General features: G+C 35.8%; 1 protein-coding gene and 2 non-coding genes across 13 annotated transcripts in view; 1 reads left to right on the top strand and 2 right to left on the bottom strand.

The window, feature by feature from the left end:
* Window positions 1–522: 522 nt before the first annotated feature.
* The window catches only part of LOC125677450 (terminal nucleotidyltransferase 5C-like), a 131,494-nt gene continuing 109,995 nt past the window's right edge, over window positions 523–22,021 (top strand). For 8 of the 11 annotated variants that reach the window (XR_007371126.2, XR_007371127.2, XR_007371124.2 and 5 more), the window contains exon 1: window positions 523–774. Coding sequence is in view for 3 of the 11 variants with exons in the window: in XM_048915519.2 (XP_048771476.1) it covers window positions 15,354–16,586 (1,233 nt within the window). In the remaining 8 variants the exon portion in view is untranslated. Of the gene's footprint in view, window positions 775–14,326; window positions 14,510–15,113; window positions 20,146–22,021 lie in introns of those variants that run through there. The other 3 variants (XM_048915519.2, XM_048915520.2, XM_056160416.1) reach the window with 3 other exon arrangements.
* Trnak-uuu (transfer RNA lysine (anticodon UUU)) lies at window positions 4,684–4,756 on the bottom strand. The gene has a single exon. It is a non-coding gene; the product is annotated as a tRNA-Lys (tRNA).
* On the bottom strand, window positions 11,748–11,820 carry Trnak-uuu (transfer RNA lysine (anticodon UUU)). Its single transcript has one exon. It is a non-coding gene; the product is annotated as a tRNA-Lys (tRNA).

Raw genomic sequence — 22,021 nt, 5'->3', positions numbered from 1 at the left:
TTAGTATTATCAACTATTTTTTAAACTCTTCTGGCCAAGCAAAACAAGAGAGTCTTATACTGAAAGCTTAAACACTGTTTATCCAGTAAGTATTTAATAGATTGTCCGTGGACAGTATTTTTATATGAAGAAGATACTAGTAGGTAAATGTGTGGACTGTCCAAGGGAGAAGATGCGTGTTATCTTATTTCGGATTGTCCAATTCCTGATTCTTAAGACCATTCTAAACAATTCTTGAAACCTACGAAGAATTATATACCTGTACAGTACAGGTATATAAAGTGTATCTCTCTCTCTCTCTCTCTCTCTCTCTCTCTATATATATATATATATATATATATATATATATATATATATATATATATATATATATATATCTGTGAGACAAATGAATCAAATAATAGGAAGATTTCTCTCCCGGTAAAATAAGATTATAGACTGTCTAGGGTGGTTGCAATTATGTAGCCCTATCTGATTCTAACCCCACCCCCCACCCCAAATGGAGATTGTTGCATTATTGCAGCTAGTCTAGGTTGGCTGTAAATGGCGTTGTATATTCACAAGTCCTTGAGTTAAACTGCGTTACAGCAGACTGCGGGGGCATCTTCCTACCGTCTGGGGGTCAGAGAATGCGTGTTTACTTCCCAGTGAACATGTGTTCAACCATCATTCTCCCGCCTCCTGTGAATTCAGTAGGTTACTGTTGATGAAACAAAGGTTGTATGGTAACTGAGCAGTTAGGGTAACTGCGCAGTTAGCGGGCTCCGTGATTGGGTAAGTGATGAATTTTATCAAGATTCAGAAGTTATAGTTTAAAAACGCTCAACATAAAATTTTGAAAAAAAAAATAATCACATCTTTGATTAAATGAGAGTAGTCAGTACCATGACTGTGATATTTACTCCGCGCACCTAGTACAATTACTAACACTTCGTACAATTGTTTTCATTTATATAATTATTATATTCTAACCTCCCTACATAAAGCATAAAGCATTCCGAACAACTGGATCCTGCATGTACATGTGTTTTATACTTGCATACTGGACTTCCTAAACAATAATTATACTAATTTTATTACAATTTTATATGTATTTACACAACATTATCATTATCCACCGTCTCTGAAACTGGCACTGTCCTTAGATCTGTGAAGCAGTTGGATTATTTTATTGTATATATATATATATATATATATATATATATATATATATATATATACCATGTTGTTAATTTAAATCTTGTCTGCAATCAGTATTTCCTATATAATTATAGATGTGTGCAGTGCAGAAGTGTGAACTCTGACAGTATTGTATTTATATGTACATGTTTTATTCAGAAAAACAAGCATGCTATATCTGTTTACAACAGATGATTCACAAAATACAAATAGGTGGCAACAGTGACAATAACAGATGGTGGTGCATGGTATCAGTACTTCTGAATGATTGTTATTTATTTTTATTGTTATAACTAATTGCTTGTTAACCTGTACATCCCCCTCCGAGGGCCCTAGCTTGATTGGTGAATAAACAATAAGCGTAGTAGCATCATGCCACAGCAGGTTCACGAACATTAAACTTCATGTAGTGCACGGGGGGTTGTTGGTTTGTTTGGGTTTATTTTTTTTTTTGGGGGGGGGGGTGTTTTTTTTATATGATATTCAGTTTGTAATTTTATCTGCTCTTATAGTAGATGGGGTGGAGAGAAACATCGCGCGGGTTATGATCTACACGGATACATCAGTGGCGTAGCTTCCATTGAGGCAACCGAGGCAGCTGCCTCGGTAAAAAAACAAAAAAAAAAACACTTTTTACGTTGTTAAAATATCGATAGCTTCTGGGGGGGGGCTGCGCCCCCCAGACCCCCTGCCTCGGTAATATTCGAACCCAAGTTACGCCTATGTACATGCGCGGATCTAGAAGACGGAACACCCCACCCCACCCCCTTCCCCTGGAATTTACAAGATATATTTTCGATCATGATTTCTTCAAAAGAATGAGTAATTACACATGTGTGCTAAGTAATGGAGTCAGAAATAAATCCCTGAATTATCATGAAATGTTCAAAGCATTCTCAATGAAATGTACATACTGGAACGATTTGTTTGATATCCTTCCCTCGTGCACATGTACACAGGAATACCAGTGATTGGCGTAACAAATTAACAATTCTAAATTCATATTCACTGTCCGCTTTATTAACATTTACATGAATAACTTTGTTAAGATTAGCATAGTTTGATGGTCATCACAGAAGGATGCCTGGATTATCTCCCTTGCCATATCTTTTAACCAGCCGGTAGGTCACTTTGTTGATCACTGTCACAGAAGCGAATAATATTAGGTCCAGCAAGGTGCGAGTTTTGATTAATGTATCGGGTTTCTTTAGATTTTATATCTCAAGTTCTGATCTCGGGTTCACGTTTAGCTTTAACGCTCATGGATCAAACACAAAGGATCTTTGAACCAAATAGAATTGATAAGTTGTTTGGGAATACTGTTTGGGATTTTTATGCATATTTAGTACCGTTATATATATATTTAGCTCACTTGAGCTGAAAGCTCAAATGAGGTATTCTGATCAAATTTTGTCTGCCATTATCTGGCCGGCCGTCTGTCCAGAACCACTGGGCCAATTTCAATCAAACTTGGTACATATCATCCATGAATGGAGGGGATTCACGATTGTTTTAATATTGGACCATGCCCCCTTCAAAGGGAAGATAATCACGAATATGCAAAAATAGCGTGGGGGGTGGGGGTCATTTAAAATCTTATTCTCAAGAACCACTTGGCCAGAAAAATTAAAATTTACTTGGAAGCTTCCAGATACAGCGCAAATTCAAGTTTGTCCAAATCATTGCCCGGGGGTAGGATGAGGCCACAATAAGGGATCAAAGTTTTACATTCAAATATATGGGGAAAACTTTAAAATCTTCATCTCAAGAACCATCGGGCCAGAAAAGTTTATATTTACATGAAAGCTTCCTGACTATGTAATAATGAAATGATGAATAATAATGGAATTATACATGTGTAATAATACATTGTATATCAAACATGTAATAATTTATCAAGAAGCAGTTTTAATTTATGGTATTCAATCCAGATTATTCAATTATTAACATTTTTATACCTTGCTGTTTACACCAGTTTACTTATTGATGAATTAGAGCTAAATAGCTCTCACACAGGTGCTCTAAATCTTATCAGTTGTCCCACATTTGCAAATGGCATCCCTTGCATTGAAGTACTGTACATGTATCTCCATCGCAAACCTTGCTAGCTATTAGAATATATAATTAATTTTCCGGTAATGTTCTTAAAAACTCGCGCGCACCGACATTCCGCGGGAAGGGCTGATAATTTCCGCGGGAAGGGATGATAATTTCCGCTCTAATTCCGTATGCAGAATCTTACATCCTCCTAGGTATTGGGACTCATCAAGCAAAGTTTGCGACAGAGACCAAAATGCCTTTTTGCAGTATTCGACATAGATCGATTTGAATATACATGTATTTTATTGCAATATAAAATTGGATCCCTTTAACTACATCGCATCTATAATAAGAAATCATCATGCTCACTGAACACTGCGGAAGTGAAAGCACGGCAGCAATATGTTCTTCTTAGATTGTCAAAAAACTTAGTATTTTCCAACATTTTTGTGTATAAAAAGTCTAAATTTACCAAAATTATGGAGATTCAATATATGAGAGTCACACTGCATTGATTTATTACCCATCCGCAGAGAAATAGATACGAGAAGAGAAGGATGGGCATGTCGAATAGATGCTTCTCTACCAAAGAAAATATCCTTCACCCGATTGATCTTGTATACTTTCATTTTTTTCCGAGTCACCCCCGGGTTATTAAAACCATACGGTACCAACATACTATTTTATCAATTATAGAAATAAGCACTGGTCTTATTCTCATCTTCTGTCACGCGTGTTACTTGTGTATTAACTTCTTTACAGATGATTTTTGGGGGGTCATTAATTGTTTGTTTTCGCGAGTACTGCCAGTCTACTAGTGCGATACCATCATTAATTACCAACTGTGTCGAATGAGGTGTCGAACTGGGGGGGGGGGGGGGGGGGGGGGGGGTCTCCTTTACCACAGAGGCACTAGCCCAGACATGCATGCGTAGTGAAAAGTGAAAAGTCTGTGTCCTTTTTTGTGTGCGATATAGTTTTTCTCCACCCCCTCCCCTAACTTACCTTTGTGTAATTTAGTGCATGCAACTATCATCTCACATGTATATCTAAGTCAGTCATGAGAGTCTAGAAAAACGTAAATAAGATGTTAAACTAATAATTAGCTGGGTTAGTTCTAAATCTGAAATTTTTATTTTGTTGTAAAAATGTCCTATTATGATTGTTTTGTACAGTATGTAACTTTTTATCCATATAGTCATTGATGAAATTAAAACTAAGTTTAAGATTTTAGCAAAATAAAGATTCCGGTTTTATTGAATTTACAACATAAGGCCTATAGATCTATATAGAAATCAATTTTTGTACGGCAATTGAGACAATATTGCAATTTTACTTCATTCAGAGTGTGCTTCTGGGTAGGTTTTCTAACACAAATATAAGTAACAAAAGTTTTTTGGGGGGTGGGGGTCATTGAAATAGTAAATCACAAAAAAATTTAATTAAAGAGGGGAAAAAAATGATCGCCCACGTTGGGACTCGAACCCAAGACCCTCAGATTAAAAGTCTGATGCTCTACCGACTGAGCTACGCGGGCTTTAACGCACCGTAAGCAAAAAAAATTCTTGGTTACCTCATAGAAGATCCTCTTAAAATCAATTAATATTTAGCTATTGAACCACTATGTACACAATATGACCAAAATAGAAAAGAAAAAGATATTCCTATTTGTGCACCTCGATAGATGAGTACATATGGTAGCAGCTGTCCCTTTTCAAGACACACGTCACATAACCAAACAAATTAATGATGGTTACGAGAAATCAGCTAAAAGTAAACCAACAGCACTCCTCATCGGGACATCAAATATAGCGGGTATAAATGCTGAGAAACTTTCGAAGAATGTTGACACAACGAAAATCATAGCATATACAATTGACCAGACTCAGGAGGTTATCAACAAAACCAGCCAGAAACCAGATGTAATCATCCTGCACCCATTAACCAATGAAGTAAAGGACAGTGAACCAACTAACACAGTGAGGAAACTACAGGATGTGATCCAAACCATCAAGTCTAAATGGAAAGACATAAAGACTGTCGTGTCGCTCACCACCCCACGTTCGGACAGTCGTCTAGCTCGCCTGAATTCTGAAATTGTTGATGGTCTCTTGAAACGCGATTATATGGACAAGAAGGACGTATACATATCGGACAATTTGAATATGTGGCATGGACCCATGTCAGTGAATAATTTGCTCAAAACTGATAAATTTCACTTGTCAGACAGAGGTGTTTCATTGCTAGCTTCCAATATTAAGAATGCAATGCATAAGGTATTAGATATCATAGGCCTATCTAATATAATTACTGCGGTGAGCATCTGTACATAGTCAGGGGCGGATCCAGGAATTGCAGTTACGGGGTCACTTTATGAGGCTGGGGGTCGCCTTGAGGTCCCCAGTGAATCCAGGTTTGCCCTGGAGAGGTCCAGGGAGCGAAGCCCAGGCGCGTAGCCAGGCGTACGTTTGTACGCACAATTAACGTCCACATCATTTTTGCAAGAAAGAAAGAGAGAGAGATTGGGGGGATTAGAAATATCAAAAGGTAGTGAAGGGCAATATTTATGACAATTATATTTGTCCCCTCCGGAATTGTTATTAACGGATTCAGTTTAATTGTTTGTAGTGGGTTCGTCATACAACGATATATTGGACAGATCCTTTCTCATTTTTGAAATTTTACAAGTGTTTGTCCGCATTTCGTACAAAAACAAAACAGACCTCAAATATGGCTACGTAACAAATTTTATGAAGTCTACGAAAAATTCGTTCAGGAGGGTCGAATATACACATCGAAATCTTCTCAAATTTACCAGCTTTCGGGGGCTTCGCCCCCTGGGATCCCACCAGGGCTTTGTCCTGGACCCATTGAGGGCCTTAAGGCGGTCCCCAAACCCCCTGCCTACTCGGGCGACCACATTAAAAGTACCCTGGCTACGCCCCTGGAGCCCCCGGAGGCTCCTGGATTTTACAGATTTTATTAAGAAAATATGGTGAAATATTAAGAAAATTACGTAAATTTTAATGGGTTTTGGAAGAAATTCAAGAAATCTAAAGATTTTGTCATTTATTTCTCTAGGAGTGGAGGAAATTATTGCTTCTTAAATTATCGTTTAGTACATTTTTCTAAACAAGATACCACGATCTTTAAAATAAATTTGAAAATTTTAGGAGGGGCCCCGGCGCCCCCCCCCCCTTTAAATCCACCACTGGTAGTATAGGGCTGAAGTGCTGCGCACCAGTTCAGCAAACGGAATGATGTGGCATCCACCTGATTTAAAGGTGTAGATATTTTATTTGGCCACCAAGAAGAACTATGTACCATTTCAATTCCGAGAGCCCACAGAGTTCTGCACACAGTTCAACATTGAAGCTATTAACGATGGCGTTCCACCACTGTTCTCGTATGCTTGCGGTACTTGGACATGAACAAGACGAATGACAGAAAACATCCGTGAACGAATTACCACATAAATGACACAAATGAAGAAGGCCATTTAATATGCATACCTGTGTATATTTCGCATATGAATTTGCAAAGTTCAATGTTAGGTAATTTCCAAATTGTCGCAGGTTTTATAGCTGAAAATATTTGTCTGAATAAATTTAAAGTCAGACTGTTCACCCTCAATTGCCGCTGGTCTTGGTGATACAATGATACAGTATTTCTGGATATCCTTTTCCATGATAACTTAATTATCGGGGAAGATTCCGTTGTCAAGCCATGTACTTATATAATTGCATGGTAAGATTGTATGTTTGAAAGGTTTTAATAACGTCTGGAATAAAACCATATTGGACTTCTGAAAGGTTTTGCCAGTAAGAAAATGATCGGGTCAAGAATATTTTCTTTGGTAGAGTGTTAATTTATGTCCATTCGACAGAGCCTTCCTAAGAACAGTAGTTTTCTATATCAATGTCTGCGCTGATGGGCAATACATCAAAATGTGATTCACACATATCAGATCTGCATGCATAATTTTGGTAAATTCAGAGATTTTTTGCACACAAAATGCTAAAAAATACAAAGGTTTTGGCAGGTCTGAACAGGTCATATTATTCCAGAGTTCGCATCCATAACGTACTGTAGGCATAACGATTGTTTTATATGAATGAGATACAGTCATTGGGCTGAGAAAATGGGATCCTATGTCAGATATTGCAAATAAGGATTTCCTGCCCTTTTCACAGGCTCTTCCTATTCTTTGAGAAAGTTTGAATTTCTGGTGAATCACAATAACTAGGTTGTTATAGGATTCTTCACATGGAATCAATGCTTGTCCCAGATGCCAAAGAAAGTATTCCTCTTACCAAGGAATTTCACCACGCACGATTTTGACGCATTGAAGGAAAATCGCCACTTATTCGAATATGCGTATGCAATATCTAACAAGTTTTGGAGGGCAATTGGGGATAATCCAATGCAAGATATAACATATGCCAATGAAGGACAGCTGCTCATAACATTAAGGACGCCTGTATTAGGACTACTTAGCTCTAATTCATTAATAAGATCGTTAATATAAACAAGATATAAAAATGAAGACAAAATACCACCTTGTCTTACACCTTGATCAACAGAGAACCATCTAGATTGAGTTTGATTTACAATGATAGAGCTAGATGTTCCTTGATGACAGTTATTAATCAGTGACCAGGTTTTACCTTTTATTCCAACTTTACATAGCTTTAACATGAGACCATCCCTCCAAACAGTGTATAAAAAGCCTTACTGCTACCCAAAAAGCTAATATGGATACTGTTGCCTTGTTCTATATCTTGAAAAATTGTTTCTTGTAAATTGAACGATGCGGTTAAACAACGGGTACCTGTAAAGTGCGAAACGAAATCGAAACGAAATCTACCGGAACGAAACGAAACAGATTGTATAACCAAACTCTTTTAATTATACTAATTGGAAAATTAATGGTATCTCAGGTCCCTGTGAAAGTTACCACATAGAAATAAAATTCGCCTCCCCTTTGATGTAGGTTTTCAGCTTGACTGATACAAAGTTTTAAAAGATGGAAGGGGGAGAGGGAGTAATCACAAAGTACATACCCGAAATTGATTAAATACCATGTGCAATTACCAGTAGTTTCGGATCCATAAATTTTAGAACGGAGGGTTAGTCTCAGAAGTCTTGAGAAATACACTAAACAAGGGGTGGGGTCGCCGGCGTTGGATCCGCCTTAAGGCATAAATACATGTACATGTTTCAGTATTTTTGCTCTAAAGACAAATCTATATATACATGGGGTACCTGTAAAGTGCGAAACGAAATCGAAACAAAACGAAACGAAATCCACCGAAACGAAACAGATTGTATAACCGAACTCTTTTAATTATGATAATTAAAAATGGCATCTTAGGCCCCTGTGAAAGTTACCACATAAAAATAAAATTCGCCTCCCCTTTGATGTAGGCTTTCGGCGTGACTAAAGTTGGAAAGGGAGGTGTGGGTGGGTGAATAAGCACAAAATATCCGAAGTTGATTAAATACCATGTGCAATTAGTTTCGGATCCATAAATTTCAGAATGGAGGGTTACAGTCTCAGAGGTCTGGGGAAACACACTAAACGAGGGGTGGGGTCCCCGGCGTTGGATCCGCCTTTGGGCATAGATACATTGTTGAAGAAGCTGGGGTCTGAGAAAGTTGAAAGCAGGAAGAGCTTTTAACCTCTTAATTTCTCTCTAACTGCTGAGGTGTGAGTACTTTCAATAATGGAAAAAAATAAACAGTATACCATATTATATGAATGCAATTTGGTAAGATATATATACATGTGTTATTAAAAATTATTATTGATATGTAGTGAGTCTAAAGATAACTCTATACATCTGAGGTGTTGCTAAGACGGGGGAATTAAAAACGGGACGGAATATGGATTTTTTTTTTAATGCAATAATATCAGGAGGAGGTCAGCATTTTGTAAAATCAAAAGGCTTATGAACAAGGGAAGCAGAAATTACAAAGAGAACGGGAGGACATACTCAGAATCCACCGTTTGATATACTACATACAAACACACAATATCCACATGTATATACATAGATTTATCTTTAGAGCAAAAAATACTGAAACATATATTTATGCCCAAAGGCGGATCCAACGCCGGCGACCCTACCCCTCGTTTAGTGTGTTTCTCCAGACCTCTGTCCTGTGAGACTATAACCCTCCGTTCTGAAATTTATGAATCCGAAACTAATTGCACATGGTATTTAATCAACTTCGGATATTTTGTGCTTACTCACCCCCCCCCCCCCCTTTTCAAACTTTTAAAACTTGTATCAGTCAAGCCGAAAGCCTACATCAAAGGGGAGGCGAATTTTATTTATATGTGGTAACTTTCACAGGGTTCTAAGATACCATTTTTAATTATTATAATTAAAAGAGTTCGGTCATACATTCTATTTCGTTTCGTTTCTGTAGGTTTCGTTTCGGTGGGGTTCGTTTCGTTTCTGTAGATTTCGTTTCGTTTCGATTTCGTTTCGCACTTTACAGGTACCATTGAAACAACCTAGATATTTTTTTAAAACCTTGCTGTTGAGCATCTGGGAAATATTTTGATACAAGAGTTGAATTTGATATACGAGAGATATTTTTTTTCTCAAATATTTTTAAAAAGCAGGACAAAACAGGTATAGGTCTATAACTGTTACATGTGGCTTGTTTTTTCCGAGTCACCCCTAGGGGTGGGGGTGCATGTTCGCCCAACTCTTAATATTGTATTCCTTATTGCTTATAGGAGTTATGAGATTGATCGCTGTTCGTTATCTTCACCTTCTCGTATAAAGAAAGGTTTACTCCTGACGGTATCAAAACCATACCAACATACGATCTTACCATTGATAGAAATATGCACTGGCATGCAAATGGTCTTATTATCAATCTAATTAAAATGACCATATCATAGAATCTAATTTTAATTAGATTGGTCTTACGCTAATCTTTTGTCATGCGTGTTACTTGTGTATTTTACTTCTTTACAGATGATTTGTTAGGGGTCATTAATTGTTTGTTTCCGAGTACCGCCAGTCTACTAGTACGATGCCATCGTACTATTATATAGGCATGTAATTTATATATTTTATAATAATTGATGTACAGGACCACAGATAAATTTTGGAGAAGCAATTTTCTTTATTTACATTTTTAAAAATACTTATTTGGAATCTGTATCAGAGTCTGAGGTTTTTAAGAAATCCTTCAGAATTCTCTTTAGGAAATGCTCCCTTAATTTATGTCACAACAAATGAGGGTAAATTTCCCCCAAGAGGCTGATCGCGTCTGACCTAGTTGATAAACTGTCTGTAAGCCATAAATCTTGATAGCATGTCTGCAACAGAATTGTTGCTATATTCTATCACGTGTGTGTTTACACACAAATGCCATGTTATGTTTAGATTTTAATACAAGTGAATACAGAAGGTATTTTTCATTTTCGTGTTTTTCTTACTTGTTTAACAAGTTGTTAATTCCAAGTCCCCTGAGACCCTTCCTCTCTGGATATATAAATCCATAGATAAATGTAAGCTGTATCAATTATAACAGGACTTCGACACAGCGTGTTAAAATGTGGGTGTAGAGAACTGCACTTCATATCTGTATATCTTATTCTATGTAATCTGATACAAAATGTTCAAACTCATGACACAAAGCCACCCCTTGAAAGTACTATAATTTCCACTAGCACACCAATGAAGGAAAATTCCTCTCCCATTATTAATCAAATGCTGGTGAAGAAGTATTATTCTGAGAAACAATTGCTTCCTCTGTCTGTTGATGACATTTCAAGGCTTACAATGTGCCAAAAATACACAATGTGTCCTACAGACATCAGCATCAGTGCTGCCCTCTAGTGGATGTTAAGAGATAACCCAGCAGGGAGGTAATTTTTTTCAATATACATTGTATATGGCAGCTCCTTAGGATTGAAAAGATTAGTTAATCTTTATGAAATATCTCCGTACTGAAGAAAGCTACATCTTAGTGATTTATATACATGTACATCAAAATGACAAATCTAAACCCGTTGTCACATTCTCATGTTCACCTCCTTTAACCATATAGTCATTGATAAAATCAAAATTAAGTTTAAGATTTTATCCAATCTAATCAAAATTAGCTGTTTTGAATCCGCTACCGCTTCTCAAACGGTAGCGGATTCAAAACAGCTAATTTTAATTAGAATGAGATTTTATCAAAATAAAGATTTCGGTTCTATTGAATTACATAGAAATCAATTTGTGTACGGGAAGACACTAATATAATTTTACTTCATTCAGAGTCTCTGGATAGGTATTCTAACACAAATATTAATGACAAAAGTTTAATTTATAAATCTTTTTCTTTTTTTTTTTTTTTTTTTGTCATTGAAATAGTAGATCTATAAATAACAATTTTAAAACAAAATTTTTTAATACCATGGTGAGAGCTACTATTGCTTTAACATGGTATTATTGGTGTACGTATGTATGTGCTGTTTCTTCAAAATTGAATTTAAAGATAGAAAAAAAAATGTTCGCCCACGTTGGGACTCGAACCCAAGACCCTCAGATTAAAAGTCTGATGCTCTACCGACTGAGCTACGCGGGCTATATCTACCACATTTTTTAAAAGTTTGATTGATAAAAATCGTCTTAAAATTAATTAATTTGTAGGCCTAGCTGTTGATTAAGATTTTACTGTAAGTGTTCTGACATTTACATCTTATTAACTATCTATAGAGATTCTTCAAAAATCATAATCTTTCAATTCAAAGCTAAGCTAGTATAGTTCTAGTATACATTATTGGTCCGAAATATCTGACGTTTTCCTGGCTTTTTTTATGATTTTGATGATATTTTCCTGGCACGGTAAATATCAAAATCGTAAAAAAAAAAAGCCAGGAAAACGTCAGATATTTTGGACTAACTACAGGGGCGGATCCAGGAATTGCGGTTACGGGGGGGGGGGGGGGGGGCGCCACTTTATAAGGCAGTGGGTCCAAGGTATAAGTCGAGAGGCATAGCCTTCATCGACGGCTATGCCTCTCGACTTCTCTAAAGAGAGTAGGTCCAATGTGGAGCCCTGGTGGGGGTCCAGGGGGGCGAAGCCCCCGGAAGCTCATGGGTTTTATAGATTTAATGGGGCTTGAAATATTTCTCCTATTTAGTCATTTGTACTATTTTCTATCATTTTAATACAAGGTGAAATTAATAAAATGACCCAAATTTTAAGGGTTTTTTGGAAAAAAGATAAGTTCTCACAATAAAGTAATTCAAGAAATCAAAAGATTTTGTTATTTATTTCACCGGGAGTGGAAGAAAGTATTGCTTCTTTTATCATTTTGTACATTTTCCGAAACAAGATACCGCAATTTACCTTAAATTTGAAAATTTTAGGGGGGAGGGGCGGCTGCGCCCCCCTCTAAATCCTCCACTGAACTATACATGTAGGCTAGGTTACTTTTAATTTAATTAAGAGAAATTGAGAACGCCAGCAACAGGGCAAATCCCACCCCAATTTAAACAGTTTGATAGAAAATAGGCCTAATTTTTTATATATTTTTTTTAATCACTGAGGTACTAACAGGGCTTTATTTGGTTGTGATCGTTGTTTAAACTGTTGTTACATAGTACCATGTTGACCTAGTACCGATGCACGTGCACCGTCCCTCGGTATCTTTTGCATTACAGTGGAGTATTAATCATATGTACTTATACTACCTGTATTATTATTACGTGTAGTGTTGTTATGTACATGTATATATTTTTATTTCATTTTTTATGTGTGTATTTCTGACTGTTTTGCATTAGGATACACGGTGGTACTTGCATGTAATACAAATAAGTATTGTTCAAAATGTCTCGTGTATGAACATTGCTCATACTAATAGTGCATATTTTGCTCTTGTTTTGTTCTTTTCTTTTTATCATCTTTTTTTTTTAAAACATTGCACATAGAAATGTTATCAATCATGTATGCTGTATGCCCGAGAGGGCCCTAATTTGGAAGTAAATCATATTATATTCTATTCTATTCATAGGCCTATATGATATATAGGCAGGCCTATCATCATATAGATCATCATTTATATGTTTAAATGGTTGAACCTGGAATTTATTTTCATCGTTTTGCTATCAATTATTGTATTTTTTGTTTGCACTATCATATTAATTATGTCATGCCTTGATTTGAAATTTAAAAAATTCTGGAGGTTCGTACCAGTTATTTCTCTTTGATCACAAATTTGTGCAGCCCAAAAAAAAAACGTATCGTAGAAACTTATTATGGAAACAGGCAGGACACATGGTATATATAAAGTATGTCTTAGTTAAACATACTCAATCTTTAAAATGTCAACAGCAAAATAAAATGCACGACCAAGAAACATAACCCATTTACCAATAACCATAAATCAGTCGTTGTTCCTGCAGGAGTTGTCTTTCTTGTAATGTTCATCCTACAACATTAATATAACAGGGGTGGATCTAGAGCTTTATCTGGAATGTACTCGGAGTTTGTATCCTTCTTTTACCATATTTATGTGTTTGTGCGGAGGAGGCATCACGTGAAGTCGAAGCAGATGCAATGATATTTCAAAATTAGGCCATGACAATAAAAACTGATCATGAAAGTTTCTAATTCCTCAAACCACTCTCTCTCTCTCTCTCTCTCTCTCTCTCTCTCTCTCTCTCTCTCTCTCTCTCTCTCTCTGTGATTAGTTCTTAATCATAAATAGTATTATTATTTTTTCAGGAACTTGACACATTGTAAATTAAACGGCCGATCACAAGACTATAACTAGAATTATTTCCAAATATCACGGAAACTGTGGTACGACGCGGAGATACTGCATGATGGCTAGAGTTTCATGTCAGGATAATATCGTGGAACGTGATATTTTTCACAGATTTTCCCATTCATTCATGAAATTCTCCTTATTTGGTCATTGCTCTGACGTGAATACCATCGATTTCCGAATCCATTCTCCGCAGTATCTCCATCCAGTCGAGTAATTGCAATTTTACGTCGACCTTTCTCTGACGTATGCATGGATATTGACTAGCCCATAGGTCGATATCTCAATATTTTTAGACAAATCTGCGTAAGTAGAGATTGGACCCAAATTACGTGTGGGTGATGCATGAAATTGAGTTGTTTACAAAAATTTTGTCACTTTCATCAACATATCCGTGTTGCAAGGCCACGCTTCCCACAGGAAAGAACTTGTAAGCTTCTGTAAAAAGTTTATGTTGCAAAGTCGTCCCATGTAGTCTATTCATTTGTGTTATTACCTAAGGTAAGATGGTAAACCTTCCACATATATGTCATTTTTAAACAAAAAATAAACAGATGTTCGTTTCTTACACAAATTTACGACTGTTGGTGTATATTTAATTAACATATGCTATTACATACTATGAATTCTGATTGTTAAGAATTGTATTACTTTCCGTTTGTGAAGAAAGGAAGGGGATATACCAATTAGAATTCTTCAAATAAATTTTCTTATAAAAAATTTCTTTATACGTTTAATCTGGGGATTGGAAATTTTCTTTTGGTAAAGTTAGATTTTCTTTTATGACAAATCGATGAATAATATTTGGTGACATTGGTTAGAATATTTCCACTAAAGCGTTGTGTAAGCGTTTTATATCTATTTCCTAACCTATCGTAATTTTGTGTATTCCCCTCAGGATGGACCAATCACTGATGACGTCTATTTTTAACCATAATCAGCTGTTTCTACGCACGTTTGATAAATATCAATGCGCCATTGAAAATAATCCATGATAGCGCGTTCATAAATGTTAATGTTTAATGAAGATTAAATCTGATGATTGGAAACGTTACCTTGAATAATGATTTAATTGTAATTAACTGTTTGTTTTGTATGATATTAGGTGTTTGAGCCGCAACACAACCAGAGGATCGTTATCAAGTCGTAGTGCGTATTAATACACAGCGAAGTGACAATCGATGTACTTCTGCCAATTCTGCAGATTGACTTGCACAACGAAAGAGAACAGTCAAGGAAAGCGCTGAACTTATCGTGTATTAGAAGTGTTGCACCATATTGTACAAAGTTTGGAACTTATTGGACAAACTTTAAGTGAAATTTACTTGGAAACGGGACTGTCAAAATGGAATGTATGAACCGTTTTCAAGTTTTGTGCTATGAACAAGTTGAACGACTGAATAAAGTCATGGAAGATGTTATTCCAATACATGGTCGCGGGAATTTTCCCACACTGGACGTCAAGCTCAAAGATTTGGTCCAGGTTGTGAGAGACAAATTGAAGGCAGAAGGGGTATGTGTTCGAGATATTCGCTTGAATGGGGGTGCAGCAAGCTATATTTTCGGAACGGACTCGGTCCGTTCTTACAATGATGTGGATTTGATATTTGGTGTTGATCTCTCGAATGGTTCAAATCATGCCGAGCTTCAGAAAATCAAGAACTGTGTTCTTGGGTGCCTAATTGACTTTCTACCAGACGGAGTGAACAAAGAGAAAATGAGCAGCTGCAGTTTAAAAGAAGCATATGTGCAGAAAATGGTTAAAGTTTGCAATGAGCATGGCGACAAATGGAGCTTGATCTCTCTTTCTAACAACAAGGGAAAAAATGTGGAATTGAAGTTTGTGGATAAAATGAAAAGACAGTTTGAATTCAGTGTTGATTCCTTCCAAATTATTCTGGATAGCTTGTTGACTTTCTATGATATTTCTTCTGCCCCAATGAGTGAGCGGTTTTATCCAACAGTTGTTGCAGAGAGCATGTATGGAGATTTCTTGGAGGCATGGCATCATTTGGACAATAAGCTGATTGCGACTAGAAATCCAGAGGAAATCCGAGGTGGTGGCCTGTTGAAATATTGTTGTCTTCTCACAAGGGGATACAACCCAGCAGAAAATGTGGACATTCGTGCAATGGAACGATACATGTGTTCGAGATTCTTCATCGACTTCAGTGATATTAATCAGCAACGCCAAAAGCTGGACTCGTACCTTAACAATCATTTCAGCGATGAAGAGGATTTGAAACATGAATATTTGCTGACATTGTACCGTGTTGTGGATGAAAGCACAATCTGCCTTATGGGCCATGAGCGTAGACAAACTCTGAACCTGATTCACCAGCTAGCCTGCCAAGTTTACATGGAGCAGGAGCGTCGTGCTCAAAACAAAATGCTTGAGATGCAGCAATTTGACCAGTTGAACAATCTGACCATAGACCAAGTGTTTTTCCATGGTCCGTTTTCAGTCTCCAATGGCACTCAGTATTACAACCTTATGCCCAATGTGTTTCAGATGAATCAGTTGAATGGCTCCTGTCCCCATTGTCCACCACCACCACCATTTCTTCAGTGCTCTTAAATCGTAGAGGAGGGCAAACAAAATATTGAAAAAGTGTGCAGAAAAGAAGTGCTTTTTGTGAAATTATCCAATTTCTGAATGTGTAAAAGGGAGAAGATGTAAAAGGTTATGTAAGGAGCCTTAATATTGTTTAAGAAATTTACTGTGATCTTCAAATCTTTAATTTTTTTTTTTTTTATCAGGGATGTATTTTCCAATGATCTTCAAGTAAATGTGCAAAACTGTACTCATTGTTTGCATTAAGGAATTAATCTCAAAACATATATGCATGGTTTTTGTCTTCACCACCTGTAGGTTAATACCTGGTAGAATCACAATATGTTTAAATCCAGTTGATGTATGTGTACAGAGCTAAACAGTGATCAAGGACATCTCATGTATACATACTAGGAGTATTGAATTGATGTGACTGTAGAATGTATTTTGTGAAATCCGAGGTTTGATAAATTCTAATCTATTAGGCTGATGCTGTTTATCATGTGTCAATTTATCCATTATTGGAAAAGCTTCATTCAAATTGATAATTTGATTGATAATAGCAGGAAAAAAACATCATGACATTCATTGTTTAAATGAAAGCCATTTATCAATTCATGCATGTTCTAATTTAATGTATTTAAAAAAAAGAGAGATATTTTTTTATAAATTCAGTGCTCATACTTTTTCATGATTGCCTGATTTGTGTTTTAAGTGTGATTATTTTCTGTGTGCCAAGATCAAATGTTAAATAGACACGTATAGAAAGTGAAATTGTGCACTGCACAGCATAACGTGTAGGAAAGAATAAGGCAGCAATTTTCCAAAGCATAGGTATGTAGTAGCAATGATACATTTATATCATCTCTAACAGTTCACCCCTTACCGACATTGCCAAACAGCTGATATCAGTTACATCTCTGTCAAGGGGGAGGGGGGGGGGGGGGGGGGAGTTCTTCATATCATTGGTGTACATGAATACTTGTGCTTAATAAATGCAAATGAGACAAAAAGGTAACTGAAAATACTAATTCATATATATATATATATATATATATATATATATACACACACTAGGCAGAGAAGGTGAGCATTTTTTCCATGTTGAATAATTTTAATCGAAGAACAAGAGTAAATGAATGATAAAGAGACATGAGTGTTGATGGACATACAACAACGCGTGAACTGTTTTCCCTGATTGCTTTGTTTTTGACCATGTTGAAATTCTTGCAATTTTGTGTTATATATATATATATATATACAACTTTGTTATTGTTGAAAATTGATTACCATGACATTTTTTTTTTTTTTTTTTTTTTTGTTAATGTATTTTGAATATTTCTAATTTTCTTATTGTAAATATGTTATATTGAAAACTACAACTAATTCTGAAAATATTGGGACCAGATTTTAGATATCACAAAAATTTTAGATGACTGTAACTAATGTTATAGTAACTGTATGATATTAAAATGTTAAGCATGTCAATGATGAAACCTCCCAAGATCCTCATTTAAATAGACAGTTTCTAGAATTTATGACCAAATATGGAATATTGGTCAATCTGCTTAATCAGAAATAAAACTGGGGGGGGGGGGGGGGGGGGCTTGGGTTTCTCTTAAGCAAAGTGTTACTTGGTAGTGAATGGTCTTTCAAGAATATCATGGGGTGGGGAGTTAAAATTATTTTGTAAAATGAATTTAATTGATCTTATCAGTGAATGAGGGGAAACTGTGGCATGTATTTGTTCAACATACAAACTTGTGTATTCATCGTCATCGCCACAGAGAAATAAAGTATTGGGCATCAGAAACACATTAAGGCTTACCAAAGATATGCTATGTATTCTGTTTATAATTGAAATTCGTCATTTATTTAAACTGTGTATAATTTATTGTTAAATGTTTTTCATTAACAAGGATGGGGCATCAGTTTTTTAAGCAGAGTTCACTATTCACTGTCAAGTGAGCTACATGCATTGTATTCTGTCATACTGTTATGAATTTTCCTTATCGTATTGTTAAAAAAAGATTTCAGTTAATGAAATGCCTGCATAATTTAATAAATTAGGATGTACAACTGTCGTAATTTGTTATCTATTCTAAAGGAAATAAATATGTGGTGAGAGTTGACCTACATTTTTTATCTTTAAATAATTTAGGGTATATTCTTCAGTTAAGAGTCAGGTATTTTTTTTATATTTTTTTTTTTGTAGTCAAAGGTTTAACAAAACAGCAATATATCCTCTCTTTTTTTTATTAATTGTATATATTTTTTTCTCTGTATTAATTCTCTCTGTTCTTTAATATATATATATATATCTGTGATTGAAAATAGGGAGTCATTGGTTAGCACATCATTCACTATTACAGAAAAAAAAGGTCTCGTATGGCTACTGTGTATTGCCAGCTGTTTTGTCAGTGAACAGAAATAAATTCTGGCAGTTTATTTCCATAGGGATGGTTTGACAGTGTTAACACTTCAACAGGGGCCTGAAGCATCCATCAAGTCTGACAGCCCTATAGCCTAGGGCCACTGGTTTTAGACCTGTTATAAGCTGTGCTCTAGTGCATTATTCAATTTAAGTGTAATCCCTAATTCTGTGTAAAGGAATGCAGTAGTAAATATAATAAATGGTAACATAAGTAACAGATTATTTCTTTAAGGTGCCCAAAAAATCTGTACAGGTGACCATACCATTAACGATTTTTTTTTTTTTTTTTTTTTGAAGAGGGGGGGGGTCTTAAATTGATAAAACAGCACAGAAGAATCTTTATTTGGAGCACTTGTTACTGATTATCACAGACCAACCTGTTTAATCTATGGCAGGGTGCCAACATTCATGATTAGCAATATATAGTTCAGGTAGCCGACTTTTTTGGGAGACTGCGAAAATTGTGATAATTTTTGATTATTTTATATCTTGTTTAGAATTGAATGTTGATCTGTATTCAATCTTGTTTTGCCCCCAGAAGTTTTGCGCTCACGAATTCTTGGTTTTTTCTTTTTCTGTCTCGGTTATGTCTAACCACAGTATTCTAGTCGAACATCGTGTGATGATCAGTCGTAATACAAAGCTTTCATTCAGAAAAGACTTAAAAGTATGTACAAATGTACATTATGAGGTTGTGTACTGTACCCTGAGAAATACTGCTGTGAGTAGATTTTACCACAAAATCTATGGCTTTATTATTTGACTTTTTTTCTTCTAAAAATGAAGTAATAAATCTTAAAATTCATTGAAAATTCCCCAGGGTGGAGTACACACAAACACATATATATATATATATATATACATATATATTTTTTGTATATTGATTATCACATGTGTAATGAATGCTACAAAGTGTATGTGCTTGTCTGTTTCTAGATCTTTATGTATACAATGTCACAATACATTATATATATATATATATATATATATACACCTGTATATGTATATCAATATTATATATATATTATTATTACTTGTTAACGACACTGAGTGTCCGTATTGTATCATATTATCATGGCTTCAGACACTGGAAATGAATGGTAATTATTGGCAAATTCCAGTTAACAAATAAAATATTTTTGAAAATACTTCCATCTTTTTTTTCTTTCTGAGTCTCTTCCTCGTAAACCATCAATGGAGTCGTATTTCATGATGGTGGTGATTGGTATGATATAATAATTTTCCATCTGTTATGAGTATCGGTCATGTGTCAGTGCGTTGTAGTATAATCTGGTATACATAACCACTGTACTTGGGAATTTCTCTGTACTAAGAGGGAAGAACCTGTGATATCAATGAACATTTCGTTAAATTATGTAGGTATTTCCCCCAAGGAACAGATGGAATTGGATGATTTCTAAGCTGTTGTACTGTCCTATTCTCGTACACAGAAGTACATGTGTTGAATTTTATGAAGACATTGGAAATTTTACACATTATAGTGTGCAGCAGATATTGTTCACATTGTATGTCAGTGATACTGTGTACAAAAAAATAAAGGAAGAGAGATGTCCGTGTAATCAGGAAGCAGACCAGCGAGGCTACGTACTACTGCTCACAAAATATAATCACCAGCAAAACGTACTAGTGTACAAAATATAACCACCAGCAACACGTACTAGTGCTCAAAATATAACCACCAACAACACGTACTAGTGCTCACAATATATAACCATCAGCAACACGTACTTATAATAGTGCTCAAAATATAACCACCAACAACACGTACTAGTGCTCAAAATATATAACCACCAGCAACACGTACTAGTGCTCAAAATATAACCACCAGCAACATGTGCTAGTGCTCACAATATATAACCACCAGCAACGCGTACTTGTGCTCAAAATATAACCATCAGCAACACGTACTAATGCTCACAATATATAACCATCAGCAACACATACTAGTGCTCAAAATATAACCACCAGCAACATGTACTAGTGCTCACAATATATAACCACCAGCAACACATACTAGTGCTCACAATATATAACCATCAGCAATACATATTTGTGCTCAAAATATAACCATCAGCAACACATACTAGTGCTCAAAATATAACCATCAGCAACACGTACTAGTGTACAATATATAACCACCAGCAACACGTACTAGTGTACAATATATAACCACCAGCAACACGTACTAGTGCTCAAAATATAACCACCAACAACACGTACTAGTGCTCAAAATATAACCACCAGCAACATGTGCTAGTGCTCACAAAATATAACCATCAGCAACACGTACTATGCTCAAAATATAATCTCCAGCAACACATATACTAGTGCTCAAAATATAACCACCAGCAACACGTACTAGTGTACAAATTATAATCATGAGCAACACGTACTAGTACTTATAAAATATAACCACCAGCAATACGTACTTGTGCTCACAAAATATAACCACCAGCAACATGTTCTAGTGTACAAAATATAACCTCCAGCAACACGTACTTGTGCTCACAATATATAACCACCAGCAACACGTACTTGTGCTCACAATATATAACCACCAGCAACACGTACTTGTGCTCACAATATATAACCACCAGCAACACGTACTAGTGCTCACAAAATATAATCATCAGCAGGTACGCGTACTAGTGCACAAAATATAACCATCAGCAACACGTACTATGCTCAAAATATAATCTCCAGCAACACATATACTAGTGCTCAAAATATAACCACCAGCAACACGTACTAGTGTACAAATTATAATCATGAGCAACACGTACTAGTACTTATAAAATATAACCACCAGCAATACGTACTTGTGCTCACAAAATATAACCACCAGCAACATGTTCTAGTGTACAAAATATAACCTCCAGCAACACGTACTAGTACTCACAAAATATAACCTCCAGCAACACGTACTAGTGCTCACAAAATATAACCACCAGCAACACGTACTAGTGCTCATGCACAATATATAACCACCAGCACGAGTATACTA

The sequence above is a fragment of the Ostrea edulis genome, chromosome 3, assembly GCF_947568905.1.
Source record: "Ostrea edulis chromosome 3, xbOstEdul1.1, whole genome shotgun sequence".
NCBI lineage: Eukaryota > Metazoa > Mollusca > Bivalvia > Ostreida > Ostreidae > Ostrea > Ostrea edulis.
Note: the sequence above shows the minus strand (reverse complement) of the source record. Positions and strands in the feature narration are given on the sequence as shown.